This window comes from Pongo abelii, chromosome 8 (assembly GCF_028885655.2).
Source record: "Pongo abelii isolate AG06213 chromosome 8, NHGRI_mPonAbe1-v2.0_pri, whole genome shotgun sequence".
Taxonomy (NCBI): Eukaryota; Metazoa; Chordata; class Mammalia; order Primates; family Hominidae; genus Pongo; species Pongo abelii.
The window spans coordinates 5,803,115-5,817,596 of record NC_071993.2 but is presented as its reverse complement, the minus strand read 5'-3'; the positions used below and the strand labels follow the sequence as shown (position 1 = coordinate 5,817,596).

General features: G+C 38.2%; 1 protein-coding gene across 26 annotated transcripts in view; it reads right to left on the bottom strand.

Annotated features, from left to right (window-relative positions):
* Positions 1-14,482, bottom strand: part of TASOR2 (transcription activation suppressor family member 2) — an 82,061-nt gene that overhangs the window by 33,651 nt on the left and 33,928 nt on the right. For 13 of the 26 annotated variants that reach the window (XM_054521859.2, XM_054521865.2, XM_054521870.2 and 10 more), the window contains 9 exons: positions 12,031-12,168; positions 11,760-11,884; positions 11,652-11,671; positions 11,455-11,554; positions 8,649-8,749; positions 7,889-7,992; positions 5,560-5,632; positions 5,394-5,456; positions 1,300-2,016 (listed from right to left, as the gene is read on the bottom strand). In XM_054521859.2, the coding sequence (XP_054377834.1) occupies positions 1,300-2,016; positions 5,394-5,456; positions 5,560-5,632; positions 7,889-7,992; positions 8,649-8,749; positions 11,455-11,554; positions 11,652-11,671; positions 11,760-11,884; positions 12,031-12,168 (1,441 nt within the window). The remainder of the gene's footprint in view (positions 1-1,299; positions 2,017-5,393; positions 5,457-5,559; positions 5,633-7,888; positions 7,993-8,648; positions 8,750-11,454; positions 11,555-11,651; positions 11,672-11,759; positions 11,885-12,030; positions 12,169-14,482) is intronic. The other 13 variants (XM_063727482.1, XM_063727481.1, XM_063727478.1 and 10 more) reach the window with 1 other exon arrangement.

Below are 14,482 nucleotides of genomic sequence, written 5' to 3'. Positions count from 1 at the left end.
AACAGAAAACTCCAAACAAAAAAAACTCCATAGGGTAAACTCTGAATTATTTAGAATCCTGGGATTACCATACCCTAGATGTTTCTTCTTTAGGCACCAACATTTCCAAATTCAAAATATTACAGATTGGCTTGGCAAACTTTTCTGTGAGGGGCCATAGAGTACATACTTTCAGCTTTGAAGGTCATGTGGCTTCCGTCACAGCTGCTCAGCTCTGCCAACACGGCATGAGAGCAGCCAGAGATGACACAGGCACAACCGAGTGGCCCCTCGGCCATAATGTGCTGCCTTCTTCTCCAAAGGAGTCACCCATATACTTCCCTACTTTTTTAGAGAAAATAGAGTAAAACACAATTTGAGATGACTCTAAACCAAAGTCATATGATTTGCTGTCCTATGTTCACTGAAATACATCTGCCAATACACTAAGTAGCTCAACACTCTAATTCTCACTCAATTTTTCAGGGAGCATCAAAACCACATGAAGAATCCAGGTGCTCACGTAAAAACTCTGTGATACACATAAAGGATTAGAAAGTCTGCCCCAGACTACTTTACTTTTGGAGGTCCCAGGCATTTCCCTCCTCTTTATAAGTGTTGAGGCTGTCAGCTATCATGGTTTGCTGGTACTGATGTGCCTGATTTTAGAAGAGCCTCTTCTACGTCCATTTGTGAAGAGGATGGCACAGAAACTAGATGGTCGTCTTTCTTAGAATGGGACATACACGTGTGAGTGGTTTTATAAGTGGAACATAACATGTTGGTGGTGGGTAGGCTTTTGAGGTATCTTGGTCTTTCCTATTTCTTGGTTTTCCGTTGCTATCTCAATCAGTGCTTGTCAGGCATTAGGAGGCACACAAATTGCCTGGAGAGAAATGATGGCGATTCTAACAATCTTCTAACTGATGCTGCAAAGCTGCAGTCCACAGGGACCAAGACAGCAAGAGGGATCGAATACAACAACTATTATTATTATTGAGATGGAGATTTGCTCGTCACCCAGGCTGGAGTGCAATGGCGTGATCTCGGCTCACTGAAACCTCTGTCTCTTGGGTTCAAGTGATTCTTGTGCCTCAGACTCCCGAGTAGCTGGGACTACAGGCACGCACCGCCACACCCAGCTAATTTTGTATTTTTAGTAGAGACAGGGTGTCACCGTATTGGTCAGACTGGTCTCAAACTCCTGACCTTAGGTGATCCACCCACTTGGTTTCCCAAAGTGCTGGGATTACAGGCATGAGCCACCACGCCTGGCCACAACTATTATTATAATAACCCACATAAATAAATCGTGCTTACCTCTTTTTCTTTTCTGAGGAAACTGTCCTTTAACTAACTTAAGAGTTGTTGGAGAGTCCAAGCTGTTGTCTGCTCTGGAAGCAGTTCTTTTGGGAAAGGGGCGGCACAAGTTCACCTTTTTACTCTGCACCACATGGGGCATGCTGGCCTTCCTCTTAGGCTGCACTCTCAGATTTGATGCTGGACTCAATGGAACAACTCTCTTCTTTGCTTTCAACATTTCTTCAGAATCCTTTTTCGTTTCAGTTTCTTTTCTCACTTCTGCCTCTGAGACAAGAAATTCAGGATCTGGAGTCATAACTAAAGAAAATCCAGCATCACAAATTCCATCTGAAACACAAGGAGACTGAGGATGCTCTGCTAACAAGTCCAAAGCAGTAGACACTTCCAAAATGTAAGCACTAGGGTCTGAAAAATAAGAGTTCAACTGAGTTAAAGACTCTGAAGGGCACTTTTCAGCTGGAGGAATCAAGTCAAAACCACTGGGCAGTTTCCCCAAGAATGTAGGGTCTTTCATTCTATCCTGAGGAGCAACAGTCAATGAAGGGCTTCTGTCCGCCTTGTACAATTCTTGGAAATGATGCTTTACTAATGTGTTTGGATGGATTCTTTCTTCAGGAAGTGATTTCTTTGTTTCTAGCAGGGCACAATTAAGGGCGGGTAAAATAGGTATCACCTTCATTGAGATGTCATCTTCAACTTTCAAATCTTTTACCCCTAAAATATATATACACGTATTAAACATCTGAAGTTTATTTTTTAATAACAAAACTTTCTGGAAAAAAAAGCTTTAGATTTCAAAATTACGTGATGGTTAAATATGTTATAGTATTTCAGATGACAACCTAAATGGCAATTAACAGAAGACTTACAGGTACATTTAACAAATGTATCTCCATCCATATATTTGAAATTACACACACACACACACACACACGCACACTGAACTGAAAAAAGAATCATCTGACATGCAATCTCTAGGTTAGAACAAGTAAACTAAACCCTGTCTCCAGCTCCATCTCACCTAACAAGGAACTCATGAGCTCAATGGTTCATCATAGCAGTACCACTGGCCTTTAGATCTGGCAGATTTGCTTTCGTACTTTTTCTTATTTTGGTTTAAAATTTATCTTACTATAGCTGTACCTTATTGAACTCACTTCAAATTCTTTTCAGAAGTTAGTGCAAGTCAACTGAACTGAAAAAAGTAGAAGCCCTAAATAATGCTGGAATCTCACTGGAATGATTATTGCTAACTTTATCACCTTTTCTAGCAAATGAAATAAAAACTTCTAAAACTGACTAGTCTATGTTTCACCTCCTCTCCTTGGCCCATGCTTTGACTGAAGTGCTAATTTTTTCTTTTTTTTGCAAATGAATAAAGGAAACAGTAAAAGGGAAAAAAAAAGAGAAAAGGTCTGGTCCCTATGAACTGGGTAATAAAATCCTAGAAAATTTCAGAGTTGTCAGTAATATAAAGCCACAAGAAACAACAGCCTTCAGGGCCTAGTAAGTGAAAATAAAAATTATACCATTCTTTTTTAAAAAAAAAAGTAACTTCAGAATGAAACACAAAGTTAGTTCTAGTTAAATACATTAGCACTATAATGGTTATTAGAAAAAGGAAATGAAGGACAAATAACAGTAAAAAGGAAAATGTGGCCAGATATCAAAATAAAAATTTTTGTGTTTTTTGTAGACCATGGGATTTGTCATGTTGCTCAGGCTGGTCTTGAACGAGTGGGCTCAAGTGATCTGCCTGCCTCAGCCTCCTGGAGTGCTGGGATTACAGGCGTGAGCCACCACTCCGGGCACAACGTTTTTATAAATCAAATTGTTTTAAAGTTATTATTCTGGTCTTTTTGTTTTTTGGTTTTGTTTTTTGTTTTTTTTTTTAAGTCAGAGTCTTGCTCTGTCACCCAGGCTGGAGCGCAGTGGTGTGATCTCATCTCACTGCAACCTCCGCCTCCTGGGTTCAAGCAATTCTGTGTCTCAGTCTCCCGAGTAGCTGGAATTATATGCATGTGCCACCACACCTAGCTAATTTTTGTATTTTTAGTATAGATGGGGTTTCACCATGTTGGCCAGGCTAGTCTCCAACTCCTGGCCTCAAGTGATCCGCCCGCTCTGGCCTCTCAAAGTGCTGGGATTACAGGCGTGAGCCACTATGCCCGGCCACTCTTTTTCTTCTTCACCTGATACAAATATAGGCAAAAAGTTAGCAAGTTCATATCATATTTATGTGAGAATTTTAAACTTGTGCTTTGTTAAAATCTTTTAATGAAATACCTGAAACTTTATAGTTTACAACTAAAAAATAAAATAAAATAAAATGAAATTAGAAATCTTACAGGAGCCAGATCTGGAGTTAGCTGTTAGACCCTGAACGAGTTTCTTCATCTTTGAAATCGTTATAAGAGTACTTATTTTATGGACTGCTAAATCTATTACTTCCACCACAAAACCTGACATGATAAATGCTTGAAAAATGCAAACAGTCACTGCCAATTATGTTATTATCATGGGTAATGTTTTGCTTATTCCAAAGATGTGATGCCTAGGAAAGCACAGTATTCTGCTTTAAGTAACTGAATTTTTTTTTTTTAATTTTTTTGAGACAGAGTCTCCCTCTGTCACCAGGCTCGCTGCAATCTCTGCCACCCGGGTTCCAATGATTCCCCTGCCTCAGCCTCCTGAGTAGCTGGAACCACAGGCACATACCACCAAGCCCAGTTAATTTTTTGTATTTTAGTAGAGACGGGTTTCACCATGTTGGCCAGGATGGTCTTGATCTCCTGACCTCGTGATCCACCTGCCTCAGCCTCCGAAAGTGCTGGGATTAAAGGCGTGAGCCACCATGGCTAGCCAGTAACTCAATTTTTTAAAAAAACTTTAAAAACATTTTTATATTGGTTATAGCTTTATAAATAGTATATAGAGTTTTATGTTTAAACACACACATTGTGATTATAAAACAAAGTGACTTTTTTTTTTTTTTTTTTTGAGATAGGATCTTACTCTGTTGCCCAGGCTGGAGGGCAGTGGCACAATCGTGGCTCGCTGCAACCTCCGCGTCTCAGGCTCAAGCGATCCCCCCACCTGAGCCTCCCAAGGAGATGGGATCACAGGTGCAAGCCACCACGCCTGGCTAATTTTTCTGTATTTTTTGTAGAAACACAGTCTCAATATGTTGCCTAGGCTGGTCTCAGAACTCCTGAACTCAAGAAATCTACCTGCCTCAGCCTCCCAGAGTGCTGGGATTACAGGTGTGAGCTGCCGTGACTGGTCAACTCTCATTTATTTATTTGTTTAGCAAATATTTATTATTTTATAGGTGCCTGGCATTGCTAGGCACTAGGGATACAGTAGAATACAAGAAGGGTAGGCATTAAATAATTATACAAATAAATATTTAAACTATATGGATGATAAATAAGCATAGGAGTCTAAGGTGAGCAAAGAGTGGTGATGGGAACAAGTGATAGTGAAGCCGAGCTTGACAGATAGGAGGAAGAATAAGCTAGATTAGTATTTCTCAATCTTTTTAGTCATCCTCCTTCCCAGCCCTTTTAGAGCCATTTTTCCCCCAAATTGACCTCCAAAATTTTAATACCACATATACACTGCATATCTGTTTATGCACTGTATGAGTAATTTTTTTTGCCCCCAAGAGCCAAATTTTGGTCCTCTGGGTGGATCAACATCACAATAAAAATGTATGGGCTTGATATGAAAAGGAGTAACAGATAAGCTCCAGATAAGGAGAACAGCACCTATGAAGACTGAGACATATTTACAGGAGAGACGATGGCAAAATTCAATAACAAATGAATTCAGTTTTAGACATGCTGAATTTAAGGCACCTTTGAGATATCTCAGTGGCAATGTCAGTAGACAAGTGGAGATATGGGACTGAGGCTCAGAGGGAAGCATAAACCTACAAGGGAGGTCAAGAAGGGTGAACCAGTGATGTTAAAAGAGGTATTTAAGAGGAAAAAACAGTTAACAGTGTCACGTGCTGCTGAGAGGTCAAGTCAGATGAGGACTAAATATATCCAACAGACAGAGTGAGCTGGAAACCACTGTATCCTCACCTGTTGACAGGGGTGAATGAAATAAATGTAACCCATGTAGACCCATCTGCTTGCCTCCAAAATCTATGCAGAATGAGAATCAGAAGAAGAAAAGTTAGGTTGTTGATCTTATAAAGCAAAAGTAAACATAATGAAAAATATTTTTTCCCAAAACAGTTGTCCATACCTGTTTCTGATAGTAAGGCTGATGACGTAAGTAAAATGAAAAACCCTCGATCTTCTAAGCATTTGATGATTGCCTTAAATAAAACGGAAACATTCAACTGAAGGAATATTCTGCAATCCCTCTCTTCTCCCTCTACCCATACTCATATTGACCTCAAGAAAAGAAAAAATTCTGCAAATGTTATGGGAATCAGGGTAATTCTGTCCCCAGTATCAGAAACTTCAAGTTCCTTAGCTGAAATAATCTTGGCCCTGTTGGGGCTATATAAAATAACCAGAACATGAAGGGTTAGTTTTAGAACAGTGCTCAAGAACATGGCAGATCAATCAGAAAAGACTTATTTTTTTCACTGAGACAGCTGACATTTCATACCACTGCCTAAAACAGCCAATATGTTACCATGTAGTCATTACAAACTCAAGATGAATCAAACCTGTAAGTAGCATCTTAAGCTCATATTTACATGAAAATTATCCCAAAATGCTGAATCTAAAAAGACTGCAAGATACCATCCAATAAAATACTTCTTTATACGCATCTTAAGAAATGGAAAATAACAGAAAATAATCAAGTTCCAGGGCAACAAGAAATACAGATGAAAATAAATTCTTCCTCTCTTTTGTTCCCCTCTATTAGAGTCTTCAGTGGACTCTTGAGCTCAAGAAAAAAGTCTTGAAATTTTAATGCTTTAAGTAACCGGGGCAGTTTTGTCCCCAGCCAGCAGAAGTTGTCTAAAAGCTGTTGTTCTAAATCGTGAATTTAATAGTTTTTCTTTTCCATTGCTTACCATTTCAAAAATCTATATACACATAAAAGATAAAATCTAATATTAGTACAATAATTTTTCAATTAAACCACCTAAACAAAATATACCATTTTACAGAATAAAACATTTTATTTCAAAACTGAGAGGTGATAAGGCTACAAACATAAATCAATATATTATTTAATCACAATGAATATACAAAATAAGACTTTTCTAACTATTACATTACAATTAAGTTACGACACTAATATCTCACTCTCAAAAAGAATCACTACTTTGAGTTTCAACAAGATTCTATGACAGCCCCTATGTGTTGTATGTCACATGATGACTTACGTATTTGTCTCCTCCACAGTCTCCTAAGCTCCTTGACTTACAGGAGCTATGATTTAAGAGCCTATTTCTTTAAGAGACAGGGTATCACTCTGTTACCCAGCCTGCAGCGCAGTGGCACAGTAACAGCTCACTGCATCCCTGAACTCCCGGGCTCAAGCTATCCTCCTACCTCAGCCTTCGGAGTAGCCAGGACTACAGGTGCAGGCTGTTATGCCTGGGTAGTTTAAAAAAAAAGTTTTTAAATTTTGGTAGAGATAAGGTCTTGCTATGTTGCCCAGGCTGGTCTCAAACTCCTGGCCTCAATCGATCCTCCCACCTTGGCCTCCCAAAGTAATGGGATTATAGATGTGTTCCACCATGCCAGACTTTAGGGACTACACTATTTTGTATCCTTGCTTCTTGCCTCTCCTGCCCAGTATGTGAATCATCCTTTTTTTTTTAGACAGAGTCTTGCTCTATCACCCAGGCTGGAGTGCAGCTGCGCGATCTAGGCTCACTGCAAGCTCTGCCTCCCAGGTTCCCGCCATTCTCCTGCCTCAGCCTCCCAAGTAGCTGGGACTACAGGCACCCGCCACCACACCCAGCTAATTTTTTTGTATTTTTTAGTAGAGACAGGGTTTCACCATGTTAGTCAGGATGGTCTCGATCTCCTCACCTTGTGATCTGCCCACCTTGGTCTCCCAAAGTGCTGGGATTACAGGCGTGAACCACCACGCCCGGCCGTGAATCATCCCTTTGTCCAGTGTATCTATGCTGTAGATGCTATCCACCCTCTGGGGGAATAGTAGTACTTCATAATGCATGCACCACCTACCTCATTCATCACAAGGAGTACTCAAGTATAGTATAATAAATAAAATATTTTGAGATGGACAGTCCACACTCATATAACTTTTCTTACAGTATATTGTTGTAACTATTCCATTTTATTATTGCTGTTAATCTCTCACTGTGCCTAATTTATAAATTAAACTTTATCATAAGTATGTATGTATAGAAAAAAACACAGTATACATAGCGTTCAGTACTATCCACAGTTTCAAGCATCCACTGGGGGTCTTGGAACATATACCCCACAGATAGTGTATTACATTAATAATATATAAATAAATATTAAACATGAAACTCCTTTCAGCAAATTAAAATGATTCCATCTAGGCACAACTAATACATACATATCAATTTAAGGAAAACATAATAATTATATTTTAAATTAGTGATGCTTACCAATTGCTTGTTTTTAATACACTCTGTTAATTTATCTATATTTTCCCCTTGTCTGTTTGACAGTTCTACCTCATACAAATTGAAGCACAAATCTTGAAAACAGACTGTAGAGAAAACCAGAAAAACATTTCTTACTTTTAATATGCTATTATGTACTTACAGTCAATTTGTTCATTTTATATGTTGCAAAAATGAAAGAATAGAAATACTACTCAAAAACCTTTATCATTTACTGTTCTTGGTTATAAAACTCCCTCATAAAACATCACCAAAATAGTTATTTTAAAACAATGCTCTTATTTATACTGACACTGCTATAGGATTAACAAGACAAATACAGATACATACTACATGAATAAACATCAGTGCTCCATGAATTAACCTAAATGACCAAGAAATTTCCTTCTCATGGTTTTTCTTTGAGTTTAAAAGTACATCTATAAATAAAACCAACAAAAACTCTGTCCTCGAGAGGAATAGTTACAAGTTTCCAAATGCTTTTAATATCTGTTTGCTTAATTGCATCAGTATTTCTATATTAAAGCTAGCCTTTGTCATCTTAGATGAAACTACCTTTCAGTTTCTAGTTGGCCTCCAAGGAACTGAAGAAAATAGTAACTCTACAACTTTCTTACAAAAGACTCTTTTAAGAGTCACTTATGATGAAATAGAAGTGTGCATGTGTGAATGTTTGGAAGAGAGCAGAAAATAACCAGAACAAAGCCCAGGACAAGTAGCGTGTTATTACATTTCAACAGACCTTTCTGCTCCAAGTAATTCTGTTTTCTAAAGGCAGCCTCTGGTAGTCTTTTTTTCAAGGAAGACACTTTCATTACATATTTAAAATCTAGTTCCTGTGGTCTAAAAAACAACACAACAATATCAAGCAGAATAATAAACAGTGGATCTAAATTTTCTTAAGTTTTGGTTTTCTAATATAAATGTAAACAAAAATATAACCACAAAAAGATCTCAAATTGATAAGCTCCAGGTTAAATAATATGTGTATTTTTAAGTAGTACAGATTTTCAAATATATGACCCATAAACCGTGGTCTGCAAATATGTTCACATTTTCTGAATACGTGTATTTTCGGTACAGACAAAATATCTAGATGTGTCAAAAAATTATGTATACAGGAATAAGGAATTTAAAAAAAATTATGCTATTTAAGAGTTATTTGCCAGGCGCGGTGGCTCACGCCTGTAATCCCAGCAACTTTGGGAGGCTGAGGCGGGCGGATCACGAGGTCAGGAGATAGAGACCATCCTGGCTAACTCGGTGAAACCCCGTCTCTACTAAAAATACAAAAAATTAGCCGGATGTGGTGGTGGGTGCCTGTAGTCCCACCCAGCTACTTGGGAGGCTGAGGCAGGAGAATGGCATGAACCCAGGAGGTGGAGCTTGCAGTAAGCCGAGACTGCACCACTGCACTCCAGCCTGGGCAACAGAGCAAGACTCCGTCTCAAAAAAAAACAACAACAACAAAAAAGTTATTTCCTGACTACTTTTTCCTTTTTTTGTGTGTGAGATGGAGTCTGGCTCTGTCACCCAGGCTGGAGTGCAGTGGTGCGATCTTGGCTCACTGTAACCTCTGACTCCCGGGTTCAAGTGATTACCCTGCCTCAGCCTCCCGAATAGCTCGGATTACAAGCATGAGGCACCATGCCCAGCTAATTTTTGTATTTTCAGTAGAGACAGCGTTTCACCATATTGGCCAGTCTGGTCTCCAACTCCTGACCTCAGGCAATCTGCTCACCTTGGCCTCCCAAAGTGCTGGGACTACAGGTGTAAGCCACTGTGCCCGGCACTCTGTTACCTTTTTAAAAACTCATTTTAAAATGCTTTTACACTTATACAAAAGTTGCAAAAATAGTACAAAGAATTCTTTAATACCCTTCATCCAGATTTCCCAAATATTAACAGTATACCATGTTTGCTTTGTCATTCTCTCTATATATACACACGCATTATTTTTTTCTGAACCTTTTGGGAGTAAGATGCTAACCTGATGCCCTTTTATGTCACATACCTCTCTGTGTGATTCCTTTAAACAGGAAATTTTTTCTTTTCTTTTTTTGAGATAAGGTTTCACTCTGTCGCCCAGGCTGGAGTGTAGTGGTGCGATCTCAGCTCAATGCAACCTCCACCTCCCAGGTTCAAGTGATTCTCCTGCCTCAGCCTCCCCAGTAGCTAGGATCACAGGCACGTGCCACCATGCCCGGCTAATTTTTTGTATTTTTATTCGGGAGAGGGTTTTGCCATGTTGCCCAGGTTGGTTTCAAACTCCTGGACTCAAGCAATCCTCCTGCCTTGGCCTCCCAAAGTGCTAGGATTACAGACAGGAGCCACTGCGCCTGGCCCCCAGGAAATTTTCTTATACAACCCCAAAGCAATAAGCAAAACCAACACATTCACAATGATAACGATACTATGACTTAACCTACATCTTATTCAAATGCTGCCAACTGTCTCACTAAGTTCCTTCACAGAAAAAGAAAACAATTTCCAATCCAAGATGCCACAATGCATTCAGTAATCACGTTTCTTTAGCCTCCTTTAATCTGGAACAGTTTTTCAGTCTTTCTTTACTTCAATGACTAGGGTATTTTGAAAAATATAGACAATTTTGCAGAATGTTCCTTAATCAGGATAGGTCTATCATGAACTTAACTGCTTAGTTAAGATGGTATCTGCCAGTTTACTCCACTGGTAAGTCTGCATTTTTTTCCTTTGTGATTAATAAGCAAGTAGTGGGGAAATGTTGCAAGACATGCAAATATTATTAAACTTTCACCTGTTTTTAGCACACACTGGTTGATTATTATGGTGTTGTCAAATGCTGATCTTCTAATTTATCAATCTTTCCACATTTATTAGTTGCACTCTATAATGAGGAAGAACTTTCCCTTCTCTCCTATTTGCTTATTCACATAATTTTTATGTTGTGGGTTATTATACTCCTACCTCTTCTTAAAAAAGGCTGATAGGAAAAAAAAAATGAATCCTTACAACACATCAGTTTTCACCTTATATTTCAATTAAACTATGACTATTTCTTAATGGTTTGGGGTACAAACTAAGAACAGGATGAACAAAAAAGATTTCCTAAGATGTTCTTCACAGTTCCCCAGGAGAAAATATTAATCATGATAATTGCTTTTAATGTAAATACATGTAACAGCTATTCTAATATTTTTCTAAGAAAATCATGTTAAAATTTGGAAATTAGATACTGCAAATGTTAATAAAAATAATATGATTAAGTGGCTATAATCTGCTATATTTGCTATCAGGCAAATCTGATTTATTTCTTGGGGAAGGTCAAATTTCTAGTATCTAATAGTTTAATTTATCCCAAGAGGTCATTTTCCCATTAATAAATTAGAATTTAGGTTTCCTATGTCATACCCTGTGTGCCATACATTTACCCAAATATACCCTCATCTAAAATCAAGAACAGTTGCTGTTTTTTACACCAATGCCACCCTTGAAATGAGGTGAGGAAAAAAACCTCAAAACTTGTAATATAAGCATTAGTAAAGGACATAACATTTAATACTTACAGCTGTGTTGGAATCATTGCACCATAAGTGGACCAAAGAGCTATATCACATAGCATACGGTCTTGAACAATTAATTTCCCTTTCCATGGAGACATGAGAACTGAAGAAATGAAGGTAAAAAAGAAACTGATTATTTATGATGAAACACTTACTCAAGGAAAAAAAAAACCTAAAAGAATCAATGAACTGTTTCTTACCATTTTCGCTGCATTCAAGTCTAGCAGAAAAAGAAAGAAAAAAAGAACATTTTTACAAGAGTAAAAGGAACAAACTCAGTAAAACAAAGCATGCACATAATTACTTACATGCTTTTATGAGCTGGTGGTGCCATAGTTTTAGGTTCCCTGTATCGAAAAGCCACAATTACATAAGGACAGATCTGTCTGGGTCGCTCAATAACGGTGTTGCCTGAAAGTTCGTAAAAGTAATACTGAAAGAAGAAAAATAAGTATTATCAGGGTAGCACTATGGAATTGCATATGTACCAAGTTTTTCTCAACCCCACCCAGCCCTGAAATTTAACACATTAGACTCAGAAATATATCTTGGGTGTTACTCATTCACAGGTGACTATACCTGACTCAGTTCAAAGGCACGAAAATGACTCGTCTTGTTAGAAACCTTGTTAGTATTTTCAGACACGTGGCAATCATAGCCAGAAGATGGCTTAGTATAGTTAGTTGTATAATTCTCAGACACAAACTTGACTTTTCCCTAGAATGAAAATATTAAAACTAATCAGATGCCTTCGAATAGCAATAACCTTTACTCTAGGATTCATTTAGAAGTAGTCTAACAAGGATGCAGATATGTGTCCCCTAACAGTAACTGTATTATTAAGAACTATACTTCTTAGAAAAACAATTATCTTAAGGCCAAAAATAGTTTTGATTATCCATGAACCCTGAAAAATGGACTCAAAAATTTTGGACATTTGGGCGTCTGAGACAAATATCCATAGTTTCTATCACAATATCAAAGAAATATATGAATCACCCTAAATTTAAGAGAGCCATTTCCTTAAAAGAAAAACCATAGCCCACCATCTTTTATGTTATGGTCACTGAATGGCTCTTTGGTGACTGTAATGTAAAAGAGGACAAAATCTAAAATTTCAAAAGATGAGTTTCCAATCTGAACTATGATCAGTTGTAAATTATAAACTGAGATACTTCTATTATGCCAGGGCCCAGCAAGTTAACAAGGAGCAAATATGTAGCAAAGTTCTTAGCAGGCAGCTGGTCCTGGTTGCTGAACAGTCAGCAGTATTTTCCATTACAGAGTTCTCTCCATCAGGGGTTACATGTCTCTCCAAAAAAAAAAAAAGAAGAAGAAAAAAGCAAGCGGCTGGGCACAGTGGTTCACACCCGTAATCCAGCACTTTGGGAGGCCAAGTGGGCAGATCATGAGGTCAAGAGATCAAGACCATCCTGGCCAACATGGTGAAACCCTGTCTCTACTAAAAATACAAAAAAATTAGCTGGGCATGGTAGTACAAGCCTGTAGTCCCAGCCACTTGGGAGGCTGAGGTAGGAGAATTGCTTGAACCTGGGAGGTGGAGGTTGCAGTGAGCTGAGATTGTGTCACTACACTCCACCCTGGCAACAGAGCAAGACTCTGTCTCAAAAAACAAACAAACAAAAAAATAAAAAGCAAGTAAGCCAAGTTTACCATTATGATGAAATATGCAATGATTTTAAAAGCTGTTTTGAATAATACAATGACATAAGACAATGTTCACAAGATGCTATTAACTTAAAAAAGAATTAGTATATAAGTATATACAAACTCTTTTCATGGGTTAAGAACTCAATATATAGGAAAAAAAAAATATATACAATATATACCCCAACAAATATATGAAAATGGGATATGGGACTATAGGCAATTTTAATTTTTATAAGAAGAATATAATTACTTTTTAAAAAAGAAGATGTTTTGTTGTTGTTTAAGTCCTGCCTCTTCATTTATAGACCCACCAAAGGCCAAACCACCACTAAGCCAAAAAATGTAAATAGTACTTATCGGTAACCAATCACCTCTACCATCTCCTCATCAAACATTTTATGGTTCTGGGTGCGGCTCGATTTTGTGAAATAAAATGAAGATTGAGAGCACAGAGGCAAAAACAGCAATCTCCAGCCAGTGGCAAGAAACCAAGGCTGAGGCATAATCTAAGTAAAAAACAAAATGCTTATTATCTGTATTAGTAGGCACACTTTCTGCAGCACTCATCGCAGAGCAAGAAAAGAAAGATTAAGGGAGGAAAACTAGTGATTGTACCTCAAAGCAATGTTACTCCCCCACCCCCTTTTTTTTTTTTTTTGAGACAGAGTTTTTTGTTCTTGTTACCCAGGATGGAGTGCAGTGGCGCGATCGTGGCTCACTGCAACCTCCACCTTCCAGGTTCAACTGATTCTCCTGCCTCAGCCTCCCAAGTAGCTGGGATTACAGGCACCCGCCACCACGTCAGGCTAATTTTTTTATACTTTTAGTGGAGACAGGGTTTCACCATGTTGGCCAGGCTGGTCTCAAACTCCTGACCTCAGGTGATCCACCCGCCTCGGCCTCCCAAAGTGCTGGGATTACAGGCATGAGCCACAGAGCCCGGCCTCTCCCTCCACTTTTTTGAGAACAAACTTTACAATATTAAGAATTCACACGCTCTTTTTTTTTTTTTTTTTTTTAATTAAAGGTCAGTTAGTGCTAGGCTGATAACCAAAGAATTTAAGATAGTAAGAAAGCTAAAACAAAAACAATAAAACAAGACCGCAGAAATGTCCTCAAGAAGCCCAATCACATCTAAAATCGGTTTCCCTTCTGTTTGGGTGCAAATTCTAATTGCATGATTCACTTAAACAGTACCATTTACGACATTTAAGGATTTGTGGCATCATTAGTTCTAGGTGGCACATGAAGCTGTGAAGCTGGATGTCTCATGGAGAAAGAAAATAAAGATTCTATTGACCACTAAATTAGACAATGAATGTTGTTTTCTAAATTCATCTTTTATAAGTGTAATCACATC